Source organism: Zootoca vivipara, chromosome 14, assembly GCF_965207765.1.
Source record: "Zootoca vivipara chromosome 14, rZooViv2.hap1.1, whole genome shotgun sequence".
NCBI classification, from domain to species: domain Eukaryota; kingdom Metazoa; phylum Chordata; class Lepidosauria; order Squamata; family Lacertidae; genus Zootoca; species Zootoca vivipara.
In genome coordinates this window covers 43,853,680-43,871,608 of record NC_142597.1, presented here as the reverse complement: position 1 = coordinate 43,871,608, position 17,929 = coordinate 43,853,680, and the positions used below count along the sequence as shown (strand labels likewise).

The window sequence follows — 17,929 nt, the reverse complement described above, 5'->3', positions numbered from 1 at the left end:
AACAGTGGAGAGAGAATCATACAGTCAAACCTCGGTTCTCGAACGGCTCCGTTTTCAAACGTTTTGGCTCCCGAACACCAAAAGCTCAGAAGTAAAATGCTCCGGTTTTTAAACATTTTATGGAACCTGGACATCCGACGCAGCTTCCGCTTGGGTGCAAGAAGCTCTTGCCACCAATCTGAAGCCGCGCCTCTGTTGTCAAAATGTTTTGGAAGTCCAACGGTCTTCTGGAACGGATTACCTTCAACAACCAAGGTTTGACTGTAGGGTAGGAAGGGACCCTGAGGATCATCTAGTCCAACCCCCTGCAATGCAGGTAATATATATGCAGCTGTCCCATACAGGGATCGAACCTTCAACCTTGGCGTTCTCAGCACGATGCTCTAACCAGCCAGCTGTAGCCATCTTGGCTACAAGTTGCCGCCATTGGTAGCCTCCTCCACGAATTTATCTAATCCTCTTTTAAACCCATCCAGCGTGAAGGCCATCGCTGCCCTGGGGCTGGGGAAGGGGTTTGGAGCGTTCCGAGGAGAGTCGAGTCGGGGGCCAGATAGAGAGCTTCAGAGGGCCGCATTCAGACCCCGGTTCTCCACCCCCTGTTTTTGAGAAAAGATAGGATCCCGTGGATTCTACATTTTTAATTTTCACCAAAGGGCATGTTGTGGGCTAACCAGCTAGAACTTCTCAGCATGATTAACCCACTTTCTGCCCCTTCCCCAAATCACTCAGGTGAGTTTTTGCAGCCCTTGCTCTTAGGAGGCAATTCTGGCTCGCCGCCAATACGTCGCCGGGCTCCCAGGGATTTCGGCCCACCGCCTCCAGCTGTCTGTTTCCACTGAACTTGACTGACCTTCATGTGCTGCATCGAGTCAAAACCTGCCCAGCAGCATATTAGAGGCCCTGCCAGGGCTGCATCAAAGAGGGGAGGAACCTCGGGCGTCTGGGCCAAATCCAGCCTGCCAGACATCTCATACCCTCCAGCGCTTTGAAGCCAAAATCAGAGACGCCATCTTCCCACTTTTTATTGCAAGAGCATGGTGGCCATTTGGGTTGCCGTGACCTCACATGATTTTACGCTACAGTTTCTCCCCCCAAAAAACACTTTTTGGGGGGGAATTGTGCCACAAAATCACAGCAACCAAAATGGCCGCTGTTATCTCACAATGAAAAATGGGGTGTCCCGTTTTTTTCCGGGACACTTGCAGGGTATGTATGGCATCTCTGCTTGGCCCTACCAACCCTCTCAGGTGCTAAGATCAGCCCTCTTGGTTGTTCCTCCGCCCTCAGAAGCTGGGGGTGGCAATGGCCTGGAAGAGGGCCTTCTCTGTAGTGGCTCCTAAGCTGTGAGACTCCCTCCCCACACAGGTGTGTCTGGCACCTTCATTATACACCTTCCGGAGGATGCTGCGGACACATCTCTCTATCCCGGCCTTTGGCACCTGAGATGTATGTTTTTAACACCCACCTTACTCATACCCTACAAGTGCCCCGGTTTTCCTGCGGCATTCCCGGAATTGCAGAAGCCATCCCAGCTTCTGATTTGATCCCGGAATGCCCCGTTCCTCCCCTCCTGTGCCGTTGCCAAATTCGGGGAGGAGGATGAGTTGGTGCTTGCTGCAGCGATGGCACTTACAGAGGTGCTGTGCTCTTGTGTGAGTCAACTGGCTCCCCCGAGTGCACGGCCCCAAAAAACACACCCCAGTTTTCATCAGAGGAATTTGGAGGGTATGCTGTGATTGTAGATTGTTTTAAACTATGCAGTGTTTGTGTAAGTTAGAATATTTTTAGTGAAAATTAAGAGGCTAAGGGGAATAATTAGAGGAATAAGAAGTATATTATGCGATATTATTGTAAGATTTAAATTGATGGTTTTGGAATCATTTAATTATGAAAATTGCCAATATGGGATAAAATTAGACTCTGGAAGGGAGGAACGGGGAAGTCAATGTTATGACAGAGTTATTATTATAAGATTGATTTTTTGCTTATTGTTTTTTCTTTTTTTCTCTTTTTGTAATTTTCTTTTTTCTTTTTCTGTTTTTTTTATTATGTCCTTTATATAGAATATCATGATGTAATATGATGATGTGAACGAAATCTTATGTTGAAAATACCAATAAATATATATTTTTAAAAAATTAAACTATGCATAGTGTTGTGTTCTTCTTCTTCTTCTTCTTCTTCTTCTTCTTCTTCTTCTTCTTCTTCTTCTTCTTCTTCTTATTATTATTATTTAATGTGTTTCTCCTTCTTCTTTGTAGGGATCTTCCAGACCACCCATCTGTCGAGTGGGACACACAGCTGCTCTCCGCTCTGATCCTTAAGCATGTCAAGACCAACCAGATCAACCTGGTAAGGTGTCGCCTTGAGTATTCCTTTCCAGTGTGGGTGGGGCAGGTCACTCCAGATGCTGTCAGGTTCAAACTCCCAGCACTCAGCCCGGCCAGTGGTGGTCAAGCCCAGTAACATCTGGAGGGCTCCTCCCCAATCTTAGAGCCAGTATTGTCCTACTGTGTACATGAGATTCAGGTAGGTAGATTCAGTGTTGGTCTGACGCAGTCAAAAAAAATTGTCCAGTAGCACCTTAGAGAGCCAGTGTGGTGTAGTGGTTAAGAGCGGTAGACTCGTAATCTGGGGAACTGGGTTCGTGTCTCCGCTCCTCCACATGCGGCTGCTGGGTGACCTTGGGCTAGTCACACTTCTTTGAAGTCTCTCGGCCTCTCACTCACCTCACAGAGTGTTTGTTGTGGGGGAGGAAGGGAAAGGAGAATGTTAGCCGCTTTGAGGCTCCTTCGGGTAGTGATAAAGCAGGATATCAAATCCAAACTCTTCTTCTTAGAGGACAACTAGGTTTGTTCTGGGTATAAGCTTTCGTATGCATATACACTTCTTCAGATGCTCAGACGCACACAAAAGCTTATACCCAGAACAAACCTAGTTGGCCTCTAAGGTGCTACTGGAGAATCTTTGTGTGTACATGAGACAGAGCAATGTCTCCTTGTAGATCAGGGATGGGGGGACCTGGGACCCTCCAGATGTTGCTGGACTCCAACCCCCATGAGTCAGCAGGGCCAAAGTTCAGGGATGATGGGAGTTGGAGTCCAGCAAGCTCTCATGGGCCACAGGCCCCTCCTGTCTGATCGTAGAACCAGCATCCCCTGATATTGACCCCAGGCAACTGTCTTTCCTGCACACTTTTTGGTGCCTCCTTGGAACACTTTTTGTCTATTCAAATGTGTAGAAGTCATTGCGTGTTTTATATTCCTTTTGGCTACTGTGGATTGTAATAGTCTTTTGAAAATATTTAACTGTTTTTTTAATCATCAAGAGTTTTCTTGTTTCAATTTATGTTTTTGTAAACCGCTTAGAGGTTTTCCTACTATCAAGCAGTATGTAAATTTCATTAAATAAACAAAGGAAGACCTCAATCCCTCCGCTGGCACCGTTACCACACAGTCCTGGCTTGACACACTGTGCGGAAGCTTCCGCGGGGCACTAGGTAAAAGGTAAAGGTGCCCCTGACCATCAGGTCCAGTCGTGTCCGACTCAGGGGTTGCGGCGCTCATCTCGCTCTATAGGCCGAGGGAGCCGGCGTTTGTCTGCAAACAGCTTCTGGGTCATGTGGCCAGCATGACTAAGCTGCTTCTGGTGAACCAGAGCAGCACACGGAAATGCCGTTTACCTTCCCATCAGAGCGGTCCCTATTTATCTACTTGCACTTTGATGTGCTTTCGAACTGCTAGGTGGGCAGGAGCAGGGACCGAGCAACAGGAGCTCACCCCGTTGCAGGGATTCGAACCGCCGACCTTCTGATCAGCAAGCCCTAGACTCTGTGGTTTAACCCACAGCGCCACCTGGGTCCCCTTCCGCAGGGCATTAGTTGATGCCAAAGTGTATTGAAGTGCATGCCATAGCGATCTCTGCAGCACCCAGGGGGTGGCACTGTCCCCTTCGCTCTGAGGAACCCCCAGTCAAAAACAAGGGTGGGCAACTGCTCTCAATTTCAGCTGCGAAACTGAGAAGCTGGGTGGGTGCACTCTGCGGCCCCTATCCACGCGCCGACCCGAGCAGAATTCACGAGCGCAAACGCTGCTTATCCAGCCCTCTCAGGACAGAGGATCGAGGCGAGGTCAGCTGAGGTGGAAATAGCTTGTGGTGAGCTGGAGGGGGAGATTCCTTAGCCTCCCTTACATGATAAGTCTCGCAGATCAGGGAAATCTCTTGTTGACTGAATTCCTCCACCATCTGCTAATAGCCAGAGCATCTTACAGCCCCAGCAGGTTCTGAGATGAGAAGAGGAATCTGCACAAGCGTTGCCTCATCTGCCTTTCTCCTCCCCACTCCAGTGGGGCCATCATTACTTATTCCCTCAGAGGCCCAAAGCCTTGCCTGGGGAACCGCACGGCCGTCCTTCGTTCAAGCGCAACACCAGATAATGCAAAAGCAGAAGAAATCTCAAATTTTACACAGTCCGAGCCAGAAGCAGGCGAATGGGTGTTTTTGGATGGGCAAAGGAAGTTGCCTCGTGCCGAATGAGACCGTTCAGAAGGCCTTAAAAGTAAGAACATACGCAGAGGCTGTTGCATCAGCTCAGTGGCCCATCTGGTCCAATATCCTATCCTCACAGGGGCCAATCAGATTCCCCGATGGGAAACCCACAAGCAGGCCCCGAGCACAAGAACATTCTCCCCTCCTGCGGTTTCCAGCAGTTGTTATCCAGAAGCATTGCTATCTCCAGCCGTGGTGGCAGAACACAGCCATCCTGGCTAGCAGCCGTCGATAGCCCTCTCCTCCTTCATGGATTTACCCCATCCTCTTTTAAACCCATCCAAGTCAGCAGCTATCACTGCCTCCTGTGGGAGGGAGTTCCACAGATTAACATTGCACTCCACAAACAAGTCCTTTCTTTTATCTGCCCTGCATCTCTCGACTGTCAGCTCCACTGGATCCCCCACAAGTTTTGTGTCATGAGAGAAGCCAACCAAATTTGTTTTATTCGGCCTGCTCCCTCGCTTTTTGGAGGCTGGAGTCCCGCAGACCATTTCTTCGCTCTAGATAGAACCTGCTCCTCTGGGCCACAAGGCTCCTCGCAGTATCTAAACCCCGACCCCAATGCTCGTTGGAATCCTGGTCGCTTCATTTGTGAGTTTGGACCTACCCCACCAAAAAGTGGGCGAAGCCGTGCCCAATCCCCATTTTGGTCCGCCACCTTGAATCAAAATGGCACCCGACACCCAAGCATTGGCAGAGACCACCCCCCTCATCTTGAGAGTTTGGTGGCGATATCTCCAGAGGAGGCCATAGCGGATGGTGTTGTTTTGACGCCTGCCGCCCTTGGCCTCCCGTTTAAAAAGGACGGGCAAGCTATCAACTTCATAAATAGATTGACAAGAAAGATTTTTCAAATGCTCGAATGTGGGGGTGAGGCACTGTGCTGAGATTGGGTTTGTGCCAGGCAAGAGCAGGAAGGGGCGCTCTCAAAAGCCAGCCACACCTCTCCCTCTGGGCTTTTCTTGGGGTGCTCTGCTCTGTCTGCTCCCCTGCCTCTTTGCAGAGCTGTGTGTGTGTGTGTGTGTGTGTGTGTGTACCCCTTCCTGGCAGCAGGGTGGAGACCTAGCCGGTGGGGGGGGGCCAGGCAGCAAAGCCTTTGATCCTCCCTCCCTGCCCTTTCCCGTACTCTCTCGGGCGGCCATGCCTCTTCTTGTGCAACCAGGGTGGTGCCTGCGCCAGGGCAAAGCTGCTCTCCGTCACCCAAGGAGTCAAACCGGACCAGCAAGGAAGGAGGGAGGTGCCCTTCTTCTTCCTTTCCTTCGCAGGAGCTGGGATACGTCAGTCGGTAGAGCACAAGGTGCTTAATCTCAGGGTCCTGGGTTCGAGTCCCACGCTGGGCAAAAAAATATTCCTGCACTGCAAGGGGTTGGACTTGATGACCCTCGTGGCCCCTTCCAACTCTGCGGCTCTGTGATTCTGTGAAGTGTACCGTGTCTTCCCCTGCCAGCCAATGAGTGGTCCAGCGCCCTTGGCCACCCCTCTCTGACACATAACGCATCAGGGCAAATTTCCTCAATTTTCATTTTCTCAAGTTTGTCCCTTTTCCATATCTGTGTTTTAAAAACTTAAGGGTAGCGGGGAAAGTCCCAGAACGTAACAGACGACTTAGAGGGGCTAAATCCAAAACCTTGTCAGTTATTGAATTTTTATTTTATTTTTTGCAGTTCTTCCCTCCAGATCTGCACCGTCCATTGGATGATTAGGTGTAAACAAAGCTTTAAAACTTATCAATCACCTCTTTTGGTCTTCTAGATTGCTCTCTTTACGTATTTTGCATCCTCGGGTTGCTTCAATCCCTTTATTTTTCCTAAGCGCCTACAAGTTCGCCAGGGCTAAGTTCACAGTCAAGATGTGCTATGTATGTTCTGTTTGTTACACACTTGAGAAAATGTCAGTAGAAATCATTACTTTCTGTGGCTTGCTCTGGTTAGAACTCAGAAAGTAAGAAGAGGCTGGCCAGCATCCCGTTCTCGCAGAGGCCAAACTGATGTCCCACAGGGGAGCCCACAAGGAGGGCCTGAGTTCAAGAACAACTCTCCTCGCTTGCAATTTCCAGCAGCTGGTATTCAGAGGAAGGCTGCCTCCTGACCATGGAGGGGCAACCTGGCCATTGTGGCTACTAGCCACCTATTGTAGAGCTCATGAATTCACCTAAACCTCTTTTAAAGCCATCCATGTTGCTGGCCATCATTATATTCTGCGGCAGCAAGTTCCATAGTTTAACAGCATACCGCGTGAAGAAGCTCTTTTATCCTATTGTATGTGCTGCTTTGCAGGGCTTTCTCCTCCAACACAGGTTACAAACCTTTAAATAAACTGAATTGGGATTCAGGGTCCAAAGACCTGACACCCTGAAATCGGATCCTTCAGGGCATATAGTTTCCAAACACTCCGTGCCCAAATCACAGCCGTCTTTATTTTATTATCTGTCTGACTGCCTCAGTGGGAGAAAAAGGAAACTGGACCCAATCCACCGCAAAGACCATCTCTATCAGGGTGGCTCTCCAGTTCTTGAACTGTTTCCAGAACAGCTGGTGGAGTAGTATAAGAACTAATTTTTCACCTGACGGATCGGTGCCCAAGTTCGCTGCTGCTTCTTTTTTCCTCCTCTGCCCTCCCCATCGCCCTTTCCTCTTCTGCCATGTATTTTAGACTGCAGGCTTGTATATAAGGAATGTCTTGTATCGGTTGACTGTATGTAAGCGACCCCGGAAGTATTGGAATATATATATATCCTTCCTTCCTTTCTCTCCTTTTCTCTTCCTTCCCCGCGCAGGTAGTGACCTTTGACGCGAGAGGAGTGAGCGGTCACCTGAACCACAAATGCCTTTACACTGCTGTCAGGTACAGTCTTCCTATCATTCGGCAAGCAAGGGTGGTGCATTTTGGGGACACTTAAGACCCTCCCATCTACCCAAGACCTTGGACAGTCTCAGCTGCTGGCATTAAGGGCCGGTCCAATTCATTCCATGGGCCGTGTCCCTCCTGGTCTGACACCTCACAGAGCCACGGCGAGCCACGGTAGACAACAGTGAGCTAGATGGGCCCAGGGATCTGACTCGTTTTGAGGCAGTTTCCTAATTATATTACCTCTCTATTAATTACCACCTGGACAAGAAACCTGCTTTCTAGGGGGGAAGCCACTGATGAGAGGCAGAACATCTGCTTTGCATAGATAGATAGATAGATAGATAGATAGATAGATAGATAGATAGATAGATAGATAGATAGAGTGGTACCTCGACTTACGAACGACAACCGAATTTTTCGACTTACAAGTGGGGCAAATGGCCGCACGCTTACGAATTTCTCGACATCCGAACGTAAACCACGGCGGTTTTAGATAGGGTTTTTGTCGACTTAAGAATTTTTAGATGGGGTTGCTTCGACTTACGATTTTCCCCATTTCCAATGCATTCCTTTGGGAAATCGCGTTTCCAATGGCTTACAAATTTCCGACTTACAAATTTTTCGACCTACGAAGGTGCCTTCGGAACGGATTAAATTCGTAAGTCGAGGCACCACTGTAGATGGATAGATATCCCTGACCAATCTTCCCCCCCTTTCAAAGTTCGCTCACCCCCTCACCTATCAACCACAGCTCAGCCCCAAAGCCCCGTCCACTTTTGAAGCAGCGGGGAGGTGCGTCATGCCCTGGGAAGAGGCTCCAGCTTTCCTGGGACAGCCTGCCATTGTTCCGCCTGCTGCAATACGTGACGACGGCATACATTCTTATGTCTATAGGCAGATATACAAAGGGAAAGAGAGTAGAGGGGAGGGGAGTGTCTGTGTCTGTCTGTGAAAGTCCCCTGTTTATAGCATTCCCTGGATCAGGAAATGCTGCCCCAGCTTCACTTTGCACACACACACACACACACACACACACACACACACACACACACACCACTCCAGCCGCAGCCGAGTCCGAACTCTAAAAACAAACATTCCCAAAATGGCAACGCTGCAGAGCTAAATTGCCGGCAACCTCTCCCCTCTTTGGCCCAGCTCCAGCCCCAGCCACTCTTGTCTTTCAGGGACTACGAGGACGAGGGATGGGGGGGGGAGTGGAAAAGGACTAAAGCTCTCTCCCCCTCTCCCCCCTGCCCTCCCCTCTCGTCTATGTCTGCAAAACCTGTCCATTCCCATCTATAGTCTTAAAAGGACAGGGTGGACGCAGTGAGGAAGGGTCTCTCTGCATTCTCTCCCCCCCCCCCCGCACTCACTCTCTCACTGGCTGAAAAGCAGCTGTGATCCTGCCCTGCGGCTCCTCTGCCAGGCAGCCTCTCTGAATTAGCTGCCACAAGAACCTCCGATAACTGCCTTACAGGCCGGGTGGCCAGGTCTAGCCCAGTGCAGTCGACACTGACAGGCAGCGGCTCTCCAGGGTTTCATGCAGCTTGACGATGCTGGGGGGGGAGGGGAGGTTTCGAACTCGGGACCTTCTGCATGCAAAGCAGTAGCTCCACGAATGTGCCACAACCCCGAGAAACAAAACAAGATTCCAGACCTCATGGTTCTCAGTTCGTAGGGACTTCAGGAGCTGCGTTATACAGACTATGTTGGCACGACTATGACTATGCTGCGTTATACAGACTATGTTGGCAGACTATGTTGGTGCTGCATGTTAGAACCAGCGAAGGTATTATTCGTCATTTATTTCTGTTCTCTTTCCCCCCCCCAAAAAAAGTGCAGCAGCTTTGGGGCACCCCCCCCAAAAGCAAAGCAATTTTGCACACCACCACCACCACCCCAAAAAAAACTTCCAGAACTTTGATCAGCAGCTCCCCCTCAAAAGCTGAACAACTCTGGGCACTTTGTTATAAATAAGGAGTTTTTGGTTTGGTTTGGTTAAATAATTAGTTTTTTGTTTATTAAATACAGTTATATATTACAATTATAAATTTTTGTTATTTAAACTATAAATACCGCGAAATTATGGTGTTTTTTTCTCCAAGTGACACACCACCCGAGTTATGCTTGGTTTTTTGGCAAATTTTGACACACCAAGCTCAAAAGGTTGCCCATCACTGCCCTATAGGAAACCTGCAAGCAGGGCCTTTCCAGCAATTGACACGCAGAAACATCGCTGCCTCTAACTGTGGAGGCAGAGCTGCTTCTTCTTCCACTTCTTCTTCCATAAGATTGTCTTCCATAAACACGGTTTTAACAATGGGTCCGTAAGTGACTGTGGAGGCCAATTCTGGATCCACACGTCCTTCCACAGTGGGGACATGGGTTTCCAGGCGGGAGTTGATCACGGTGTGGATTTGCCAAGCGTGCCTTCCTCTTAGCACGTTTCTCCCTTGCGTCCTGAGTTCGAGTGTCTTCAAAGCCCATGACACCTTTGGTAAAGGCTGTTCTCCAACTGGAGCGCTCGCAGGCCAGTGTTTCCCAGTTGTCAGTGTTTATACTACATTTTTTAACGTTTGCCTTCTTGAGACAGTCTTTAAACCTCTTTTGTTGACCACCAGCATGACGCTTTCCATTTTTAAGTTCGGAATAGAGTAGTTGCTTTGGAAGACGATCATCAGGCCATCCGCACAACATGACCAGTCCAACAAAGTGGAGGCAGAGCACAGCCGTCCTGGGTAGGAGCCACCCATCACCCTCTCCTCCTGCATGAATTTGCCTCATCTTCTATTAAAGCCATCCAGGTTGGCGGCCATCACTGCCTCCAGTGGGGGGGAGTTCCACAGTGTAACTAGGCATGAATACGGGCTTTCTTTTATCTTCCAAAATTCACCGCATTTAATGGATTCAGGATGAGCTCTGTGTTTGTGTCTGTAAGAAGCTGCTTTGGATCATAGAGCTGGAGAGCTGAAGGGCTGCTTTCTGTGGCATTTGTATCCCTCCCTCCTTCGAAGGAGTTTGAGGCATGTGTGTTTTCCTCACGTTTCGTCCTCACAACAGCCCTGTGAGGTAGGCTTGCCCGCTGCGCGTTGCCTGGCCCAGCAATCTTGACTGCTGAGGGGGGAATCAAAAGGAGAAGAATCACTGGCCCTGCTTTACACCCAACATAATTTTCCTTGGCTCGAAACGTTTCCCTTGAACTTTGATTGCGGCTCCTGTTCGTCTGGACGGCGCGCAGAGAACGAAGTGCATAGAAACTAACCTACTGTACAAAAATTTACATTGGTTGCTCCACCCACTTTTGCCCCTGGCCCCGCCCACCAGCGTCATGTGGCCCTCGGGGAGGTTTCCCAGAAGGAAAGTCGGCCCTCGGGTTGGAAAAAGCCTCCCCAACCCACCACAGATTTTAAAAAACAAAACAGTTTGATTGACGCTGAGGTCCAGCTCCAAGGAGGGCCTTCTGGCGGTTCCCTCGTTGCGAGAAGCCAAGTTGCAGGGAACCAGGCAGAGGGCCTTCTTGGTAGTGGCACCCGCCCTGTGGAACGCCCTCCCACCAGATGTCAAAGAGAAAAACATCTACCAGACTTTTAGAAGACATCTGAAGGCAGCCCTGCTTAGGGAGGCTTTTAATGCTTAATTGATTATTTTATTTTATTTTTCTGTTGGAAGCGGCCCAGAGTGGCTGGGGAGACCCAGCCAGATGGGCGGGGTATAAATATATTATTATTATTATTATTATTATTATTATTATTATTATTATTATTATTATTATTATTATGCAGGTCAATCAGATTAACCATTTGTTGACAAACCGTTGTCACTGACAGATTTTAAGTTTTAGTCCTCCAAGAGGGCTGCGTTGCTTGAGGAGTGAGACTTTGAAGGTAGCTGGATTTAACCCCACATGTCGTTGACTCACCCCTGTTCTGTTTGTGTTTTGCAGGCGCCTGCATTCCGAGAAGAAGTTTCCAGAAGGTGTTTATCATTGCTTATTTATTATTTATTATCGGGGGGATATTCCCTATAATTTTAAACATTTGCTGCCCTTTGGTGACATTCCAAATGGCACCTGCGCCACCTCGCCTAACAGCAGAGCCTGCTAGGGGTAGGGGAGATTCGGCCTGTCTGCGAAAGTGCCGCCTGGGGTCAGGTGGGAACCCTGACCCCCACCGGCATGCCCTCCGAAACCAAGGGCTCCCCCCCAGCGTTGCTCCCCCACAACTCCTCTGATTTACGTCACCCTCTTCCCTGACCCACAATCGCCCAAGGCCCAGGGAACGCCCGCCTGGACGCTTTAGGCTAAGCTGCTTCCAAATATAGCTGCCGTTCCCGGCAGAACTTAATTTGATCTGGCAGGCATGAGAGGCTGTCACATTAGGAGGGCTTAAGTGGGGGCCTCGGAGGGGGGGGGGAGGACAGCAGTGACGTCAGGGCCTGGAAGGCAGCCGACCCCAAGCGTGTCTGTCCGCAGGAACCACCTGTTCCTGTGGCTTCCTGCAAATCCCAAAATCCACCTGAGCCGTGGGCTGCAGAAAGGAGCGCTTGCTATTTTCCGAAACGCCTCTTGCTTTTTGTTCTTTGGCTTCCCGGCTCGCTCCACAAGCAGAAACACACACAGCACACAAAAATATTCCCTCTCTCATCAGTTCTGCCCCCCCCCCGGCAATTCCAACTTCTGTCACTCACCCCCCCCCCAAATCTAACTTGCACACCCCATATTTGAGAACTTAGAGCAGCGGTAACAAGCCTTTTTCAGCCCGAGGGCCACATTCCCTCCCAACAAACCTTCTGAGGGCCACATGCCGGTGGTGGGCGGGGCCAGATGTAAATGTGGGCGGAGCAAGGAATGTCAATCTGCCTTTTGTGCAGGAGGCACATTTACCCTCCCAAGTCAGGCAGAAACTCTGAAGGAGGTGGCAAAGCAGGGATGGCAAGGGGGCCTGGCCTGGGGAGAGCCCCAAGGTCCACATAGAGAGGGATGCAGGGCTACATTTGGATCCTGGGGCCTGAGGGTCCCCATCCCTGTGTCTTAACGGGCTAAGGCAGTCCCCCCCCAAAAAAGTTACGAGAGTAATTAAGAAACAGTCCCTTTGAAACAATACAACGGGCCATGTGTTAAGAATCAGCTTAACACAGAATCCAGGGCCTTCTTAGAAGCCAGTCAAGGAGGAGCCCTTTGTGGGGCCACCACCCCACACACACAAAAAAGACCCCGTCCCTCATGCCCCAAAATGCAATACTGTATGTCCAGATGGCTGGACCATGGCTTGGGCTTCTGATGCTGGTCTTGAGACCCGGGGAGGTTCACCTAGGTCTGAATGCCATGCAGCTTGGAATGAATGGACCAAAGTTAGTCGTATCCATGGGTTTCAATGTGTCTGCTCTGAGCAGGATTAGCACTGGGTGCAACCCTGGGGTGTTTCAGATAGCCTGGCCCCAGAGCTATTAAGTCCTGAATGCCGTTTACGCTGGGCCCTTGACAGCTTGGGACCAGTTTACCTGCAAGATCGCCTTACCCAATCTAGTCCACTCAATGCTTTGATCTGCAGAATGGGCGCAGTTACAAGTGCCATATAATGCCCATTCCACATTTGTAAGAAATGGGCCATTTAGTGTGGCAGCGCCTGCACTTTGGAACTCCCTGCCTTTTGATAATCAACCGGGCGCCTTCGCTGTACCCTTTTCGGCACCTGCCAAAAATGTCGTCGTTTTGGTCAACGCCTATCCAGAAACATAGAATGTGTTTTAATGTGGCTTTTAGCTTATCGCCAAGTTTAATTTTTTTCTGAAGGTTTCAAACAGCTGGGGGTTTTTTTTTCCACAAATCCTTTTTGTAAACCGCTTCGAGGTTTTCTGTACAGCCAAGCAGTCTATAAGACAGATAAAACGATGTTGCATTTGCAGAGAACGTCGCAGCAGCAAAGGGAAAATCTTACATCACCCCAGTATGGGTGGCCTGGCAGCCACAGGCAGGGGTATTCTGGGGAAAGTGAGGGTGAGGGGAGCAGGTGGGATGCCCCTATTCATCCTAGCGAAAGCAGGGCAAGCAGTGCCGTGGTTGTGCTGAGAAGAACAACCCGGATGTGCCTGGAGCTTGCAAATCACCTCCCAGACTCAGACTCAGATTTGGCCATGTTCAGGGTCAGACAGCGCCATCTATTGGGAATGTCCATTTATGACACGCGATGGGACGCATCATCCCAAGCAGAGATGTGAAGGCCCGGGAAATCCCCCCCCCCCCCAAGAAAAATTCAGAAAAACCCCGTTTTTTTCCTGAAGCCTTTTTTGTTTTGTTTTTTCTGAAAAATTGAAAAAAATGAAAAAATAAAAAATAGATTATGGAATATTTTATTTTAACATGATGAATAAAATATTTTAAGATAAGGGGTTCAAATATTTTATAAATCATTTAAAAAAAAATATGTATGGTATCAGATTACAGTGGTACCTCGGTTTACAAACACAATTGGTTCCGGAAGTCTGTACTTAAACTGAAGCGTACTTAACCTGAAGCGACCTTTCCCATTGAAAGTAATGGAAAGTGGATTCATCTGTTCCAGACGGGTCCGCGGAGTACTTACCGTCTTTCCCCCTTTTTAAGACGTAGGCATAATATAAGCCACAGCAGGATTTCTAAGCAATTGCGCGATACAAGCCATACCCCGAAAATAAGACATACTGATAGACCCTTCACCCACTAGCAATAACCCCCCTCCCGCCAGCCAACTCCCCCCCTAAAAATCTCTCCCCATTTTGCTGTCGTTCCACAGACACGTATTTCCTTTAAAAGCTTGTAAAAATGCACCGAACAGCCGTAGCTGCTGGCTGCCAAAGCCTCGTGATTTCCCTTTCCCGTTTCTGAGAGCATTTTTTTAAATAAAAGGATCCAAAAATATTTTTTTAGCCAAGCTGTGTAAGCTCTACTTGGTGAAGGGGAGAAAAGTGGGGTGGGGAGGAGATGAAGGCACGAGGAAGAAAAGAGGGGCGATTGAAGAATGCAAAGGCTGTTTTCCCTTTTAGGGAGAGACCTCCGTGCGCGCGTCTGTCTCTCTCTCCCCCCCCCTGCGTCTCTCTCTCTCTCTCTCTCTCTCTCTCTCTCTCTCTCTCTCTCTCTCTCTCTCTCTCTCTCACACACACACACACACACACACACACACACACAGCCCACCTCTCGCTTCCCCCCACCTTTCCATTCAATGCACGTTGATTTCCTCTTAACGGGAATCTCCCATGTCTGATTGTTGTTTCCTTGCTTTTACCGAAGGCATAAGGCAGCCTTTTAAAAAGCCTGCTGCAGTTTTCTTTCTACCTTATGCTGCTTGGTTGTCTGTGGAGCTGCCCCTTTAAGGATTTGTAAGTAGTTTGGATCGCAGTCCTTGCCTTGGGGACTTTTTTTATTTATTAAGGACTTTTTCCTTCGCTGTGTGCGAGCTGCTAAACGGAGCTGCTAAACGCTGCTCTACACAAAAGTTAAACTGCCGGTCCTAACAACACGTGCTTCCTCACCTCGCTGGCTCAATTGCTTCTCAATTGCTACCATTTACCAAGTCAGCAATCTTAATTGCTGTTTAGCTGGCTTCTTTGTTCTCAGCAGGTAGCTTCTTTGCTATCAGTGATAGCACTGCAAAGTGCTATGTTGTTGGAACTTCAGACAGTCTTGCAGTCTTGGGCAGCTGGCTGGTAGAGATCCTTACTTGCTTTAGGTATAGGCTACTGCTAGGACTGTATCACACAGATAGATTCCATTATACTGGTTTAGATTTAAGAAGCTCCAGTGTAGCAGATTGCTATTAAGTGAGTCCCCACCTTGGAGGAGAGAGAGAGCAGCCCTTCGCGAACATCCCAGGGCCGGGGAGAGAGGGCTGCACACCTCCCTTCCCTCAGACTCGTAATAAAAATACCAGTAAGACATCCCACCAAAAATAAGCCACCCTGTGGTTTTTTGAGAAAAAAAAGTAATAAGACGGTGTCTTAAAAAGGGGGAAACACGGTAAACTGAAGCGTACTCAACCTGAAGCGTACTTAACCCGAAGTATGAGTGTAATTGGTTCTGGAAGTCCGTACTTAACCTGAAGCGAACTTTCCCAATCAAAGTAATGGAAAGTCAATTAATCCAGTCCAGACAGGTCCGCGGAGTACTTAAACTGAAAATACTCAAACCGAAGCGTACTTCGTATGACTGTACTGTATTCTAATTTCTGTGAGGACAAGCAAGTCCTAGGTTACAAACTGAACTCTCCAATGCAAGAACAAGATACATTTCTTCCTTTAGGAGGTGCTGTTGTCACCAGAAAAGAAAAAGGTTTCAGTTTTGTTTTTGTATACGTGTGGTATGCATTGGTTCTGTTCCTCTTCACTAGGCCTCAAAGCACTGGAAGAAAATATAGAGCAACAAAAAGGGCCTTAAAGTATATGTGTTGTTGTGGCAGTCAGAGAAGTGTTATGAAATAATAATAAAAGAAATGAAAATGAGGTGGAGTAAGCATGTTGCATAGCAAACAGTGATGAATGACAAGTTAAATTTCAGTTCCTGTTTGGATACACTATATTTTTAATATGCTAGTTGTGATAATTTTATGCCCATTAAAATTATCCATAGTTATATTTTATGTTTCTAAAGTAACAGAATGACTTTCAACCTGGAAAAGAAAAAAGAAGTGCTAATGTAGCATTTTTTCCTAAAATTTCCCATTTTCCCCTGGAAAAAAACCCGGGGTTTTTCCTGAGCTTCAAAATTTCTGGAAGTTTTACATCTCTAATCCCATGGGAGCAGCGATGCTGGCGGCCTAGAGCAGCCTCTGCTGACCTGGCGCCCTCTAGCTGCCTTGGACTACAGCTCCCATCAGCTCCAGCCGCCCTGGGAGTTGTAGTCCAAAGCGCCTGGAGCTTGGCGAAGGCTTGGCTTGGAGAGCAGCTCACAAACCTATGTGTCTGGTTCTGGCAGGTTTGGGACGGAGGGGCTGGCTTCTGCCACCCTTCTCATCCCCCACCCCAGCTGCTTTCCCTGGCCCTCAAGAGCCTTGCCACACCCTCTCACTATAACTGTGATGGGCAACCTTTTGAGCTTGGTGTGTCAAAATTCGCCAAAAAACCGAGCATAACTCAGGTGGTGTGTCACTTAGAGAAAAAAACCATAATTTCGCAATATTTATAGTTTAAATAACAAAAATGTATAATTGTAATATATAACTGTATTTAATAAACCAAACCAAACTAAAAACCCCTTATTTATCACAAAGTGCCCAGAGTTGTTGAGCTTTTGAGGGGGAGCTGCTGACCAAAGTTTTGGAGGTTTTTTGGGGGGATGCAAAAGTTGCTTTGCTTTTGGGGGGCATGCCCCAAAGCTGCTGCACATTTTTTTTGGGGGGGGGGAAGAGAACAGAAATGAATGATGAATAATACCTTCACTGGAACTAACACGCAGCTGACATAGTCTGCCAAAGCACAAAAAACCCCAGCACAGAACGGGTTAAAAAAGGAACACTGTTACACCCAATCATCGTCTGCCAAAGAGCCAGAAAAAACAGCACAGAAAGGGTTAAAAACCAATCTCTGGCTACCAGCAACAACAACAAAGGATCCATGTTTTAACAGCGGAGACAAGCTGTAGCGTGAGGAGGAGGGGGAGAACAAATGGGGGGAAAGAAACAACAGCGTGAATGGGCCGATGGGGCGCATGCCAGCAGTGAGGGCTCTGCGTGTCCACGCGTGTCATAGGTTCACCATCACTGCACTATAACATAAAACAAAGCCATAGAATCAATCATGAAGTTGAAAGGAACCCTGAGGACCATCTAGTCGGACGCCCTGCAATGCAGGAATCTCATCCAGGACAGATGCATCCAGCAAAGGTGTCCCTACACGTAGAATGTGCTTTAATACTATTCACTACCCTAGGCATCCCCAAACTTCGGCCCTCCAGATGTTTTGGACTACAATTCCCATCTTCCCCGACCACTGGTCTTGTTAGCTAGGGATCATGGGAGTTGTAGGCCAAAACATCTGGAGGGCCACAGTTTGGTGATGCCTGCACTACCCCATCTAAGGCTAAAATCTCCTGCCCACTTAACCTGGTAGGAAGCCCCACCTGAACACCGTTGAACTTACTGCCAAGTAAACACAGGTTGGGTTGCACTGTAAAAGGTAAGACAGTGCAGAAAGCTAGCTGGATCTCATTGGCTCTTTATTCTCTGTCTCCCCCCCCCCCCAGGTTGCCAAGTCCTCACTCTGGAGACGGTGAACCTTTTCCGCAAGTATATCTCCATCCTAGATGCCCCCATCAGTTACCTCCGGAGCCCAGATGTCCTGGTCGTGTTGGCAAGAAAAGATGCAGACTTAGCCAAGGTGAGAGCCATGGGATATCCAGAGTTCCTCGTGCAGCCCATTCCAATAATAATAATAATAATAATAATAATAATAATAATAATAATAATAATAATAATAATAATTCCACCCACCCAGCAGCCTTGAAAGTGAACTTGAGGTTCTCTAGAGTTGCCGCTTTTCAAGACAACCAGCCATCTGCACA

The 17,929-nt window shown here is 48.5% G+C and overlaps 1 protein-coding gene across 1 annotated transcript in view; it reads left to right on the top strand.

Moving 5' to 3' along the window:
- The window catches only part of PIGL (phosphatidylinositol glycan anchor biosynthesis class L), a 44,386-nt gene that overhangs the window by 22,366 nt on the left and 4,091 nt on the right, over window positions 1-17,929 (top strand). Inside the window, exons 3-6 of the mRNA XM_060283068.2 lie at window positions 2,262-2,352; window positions 7,328-7,395; window positions 11,345-11,376; window positions 17,612-17,745. Coding sequence (XP_060139051.2) covers window positions 2,262-2,352; window positions 7,328-7,395; window positions 11,345-11,376; window positions 17,612-17,745 — 325 coding nt within the window. The remainder of the gene's footprint in view (window positions 1-2,261; window positions 2,353-7,327; window positions 7,396-11,344; window positions 11,377-17,611; window positions 17,746-17,929) is intronic.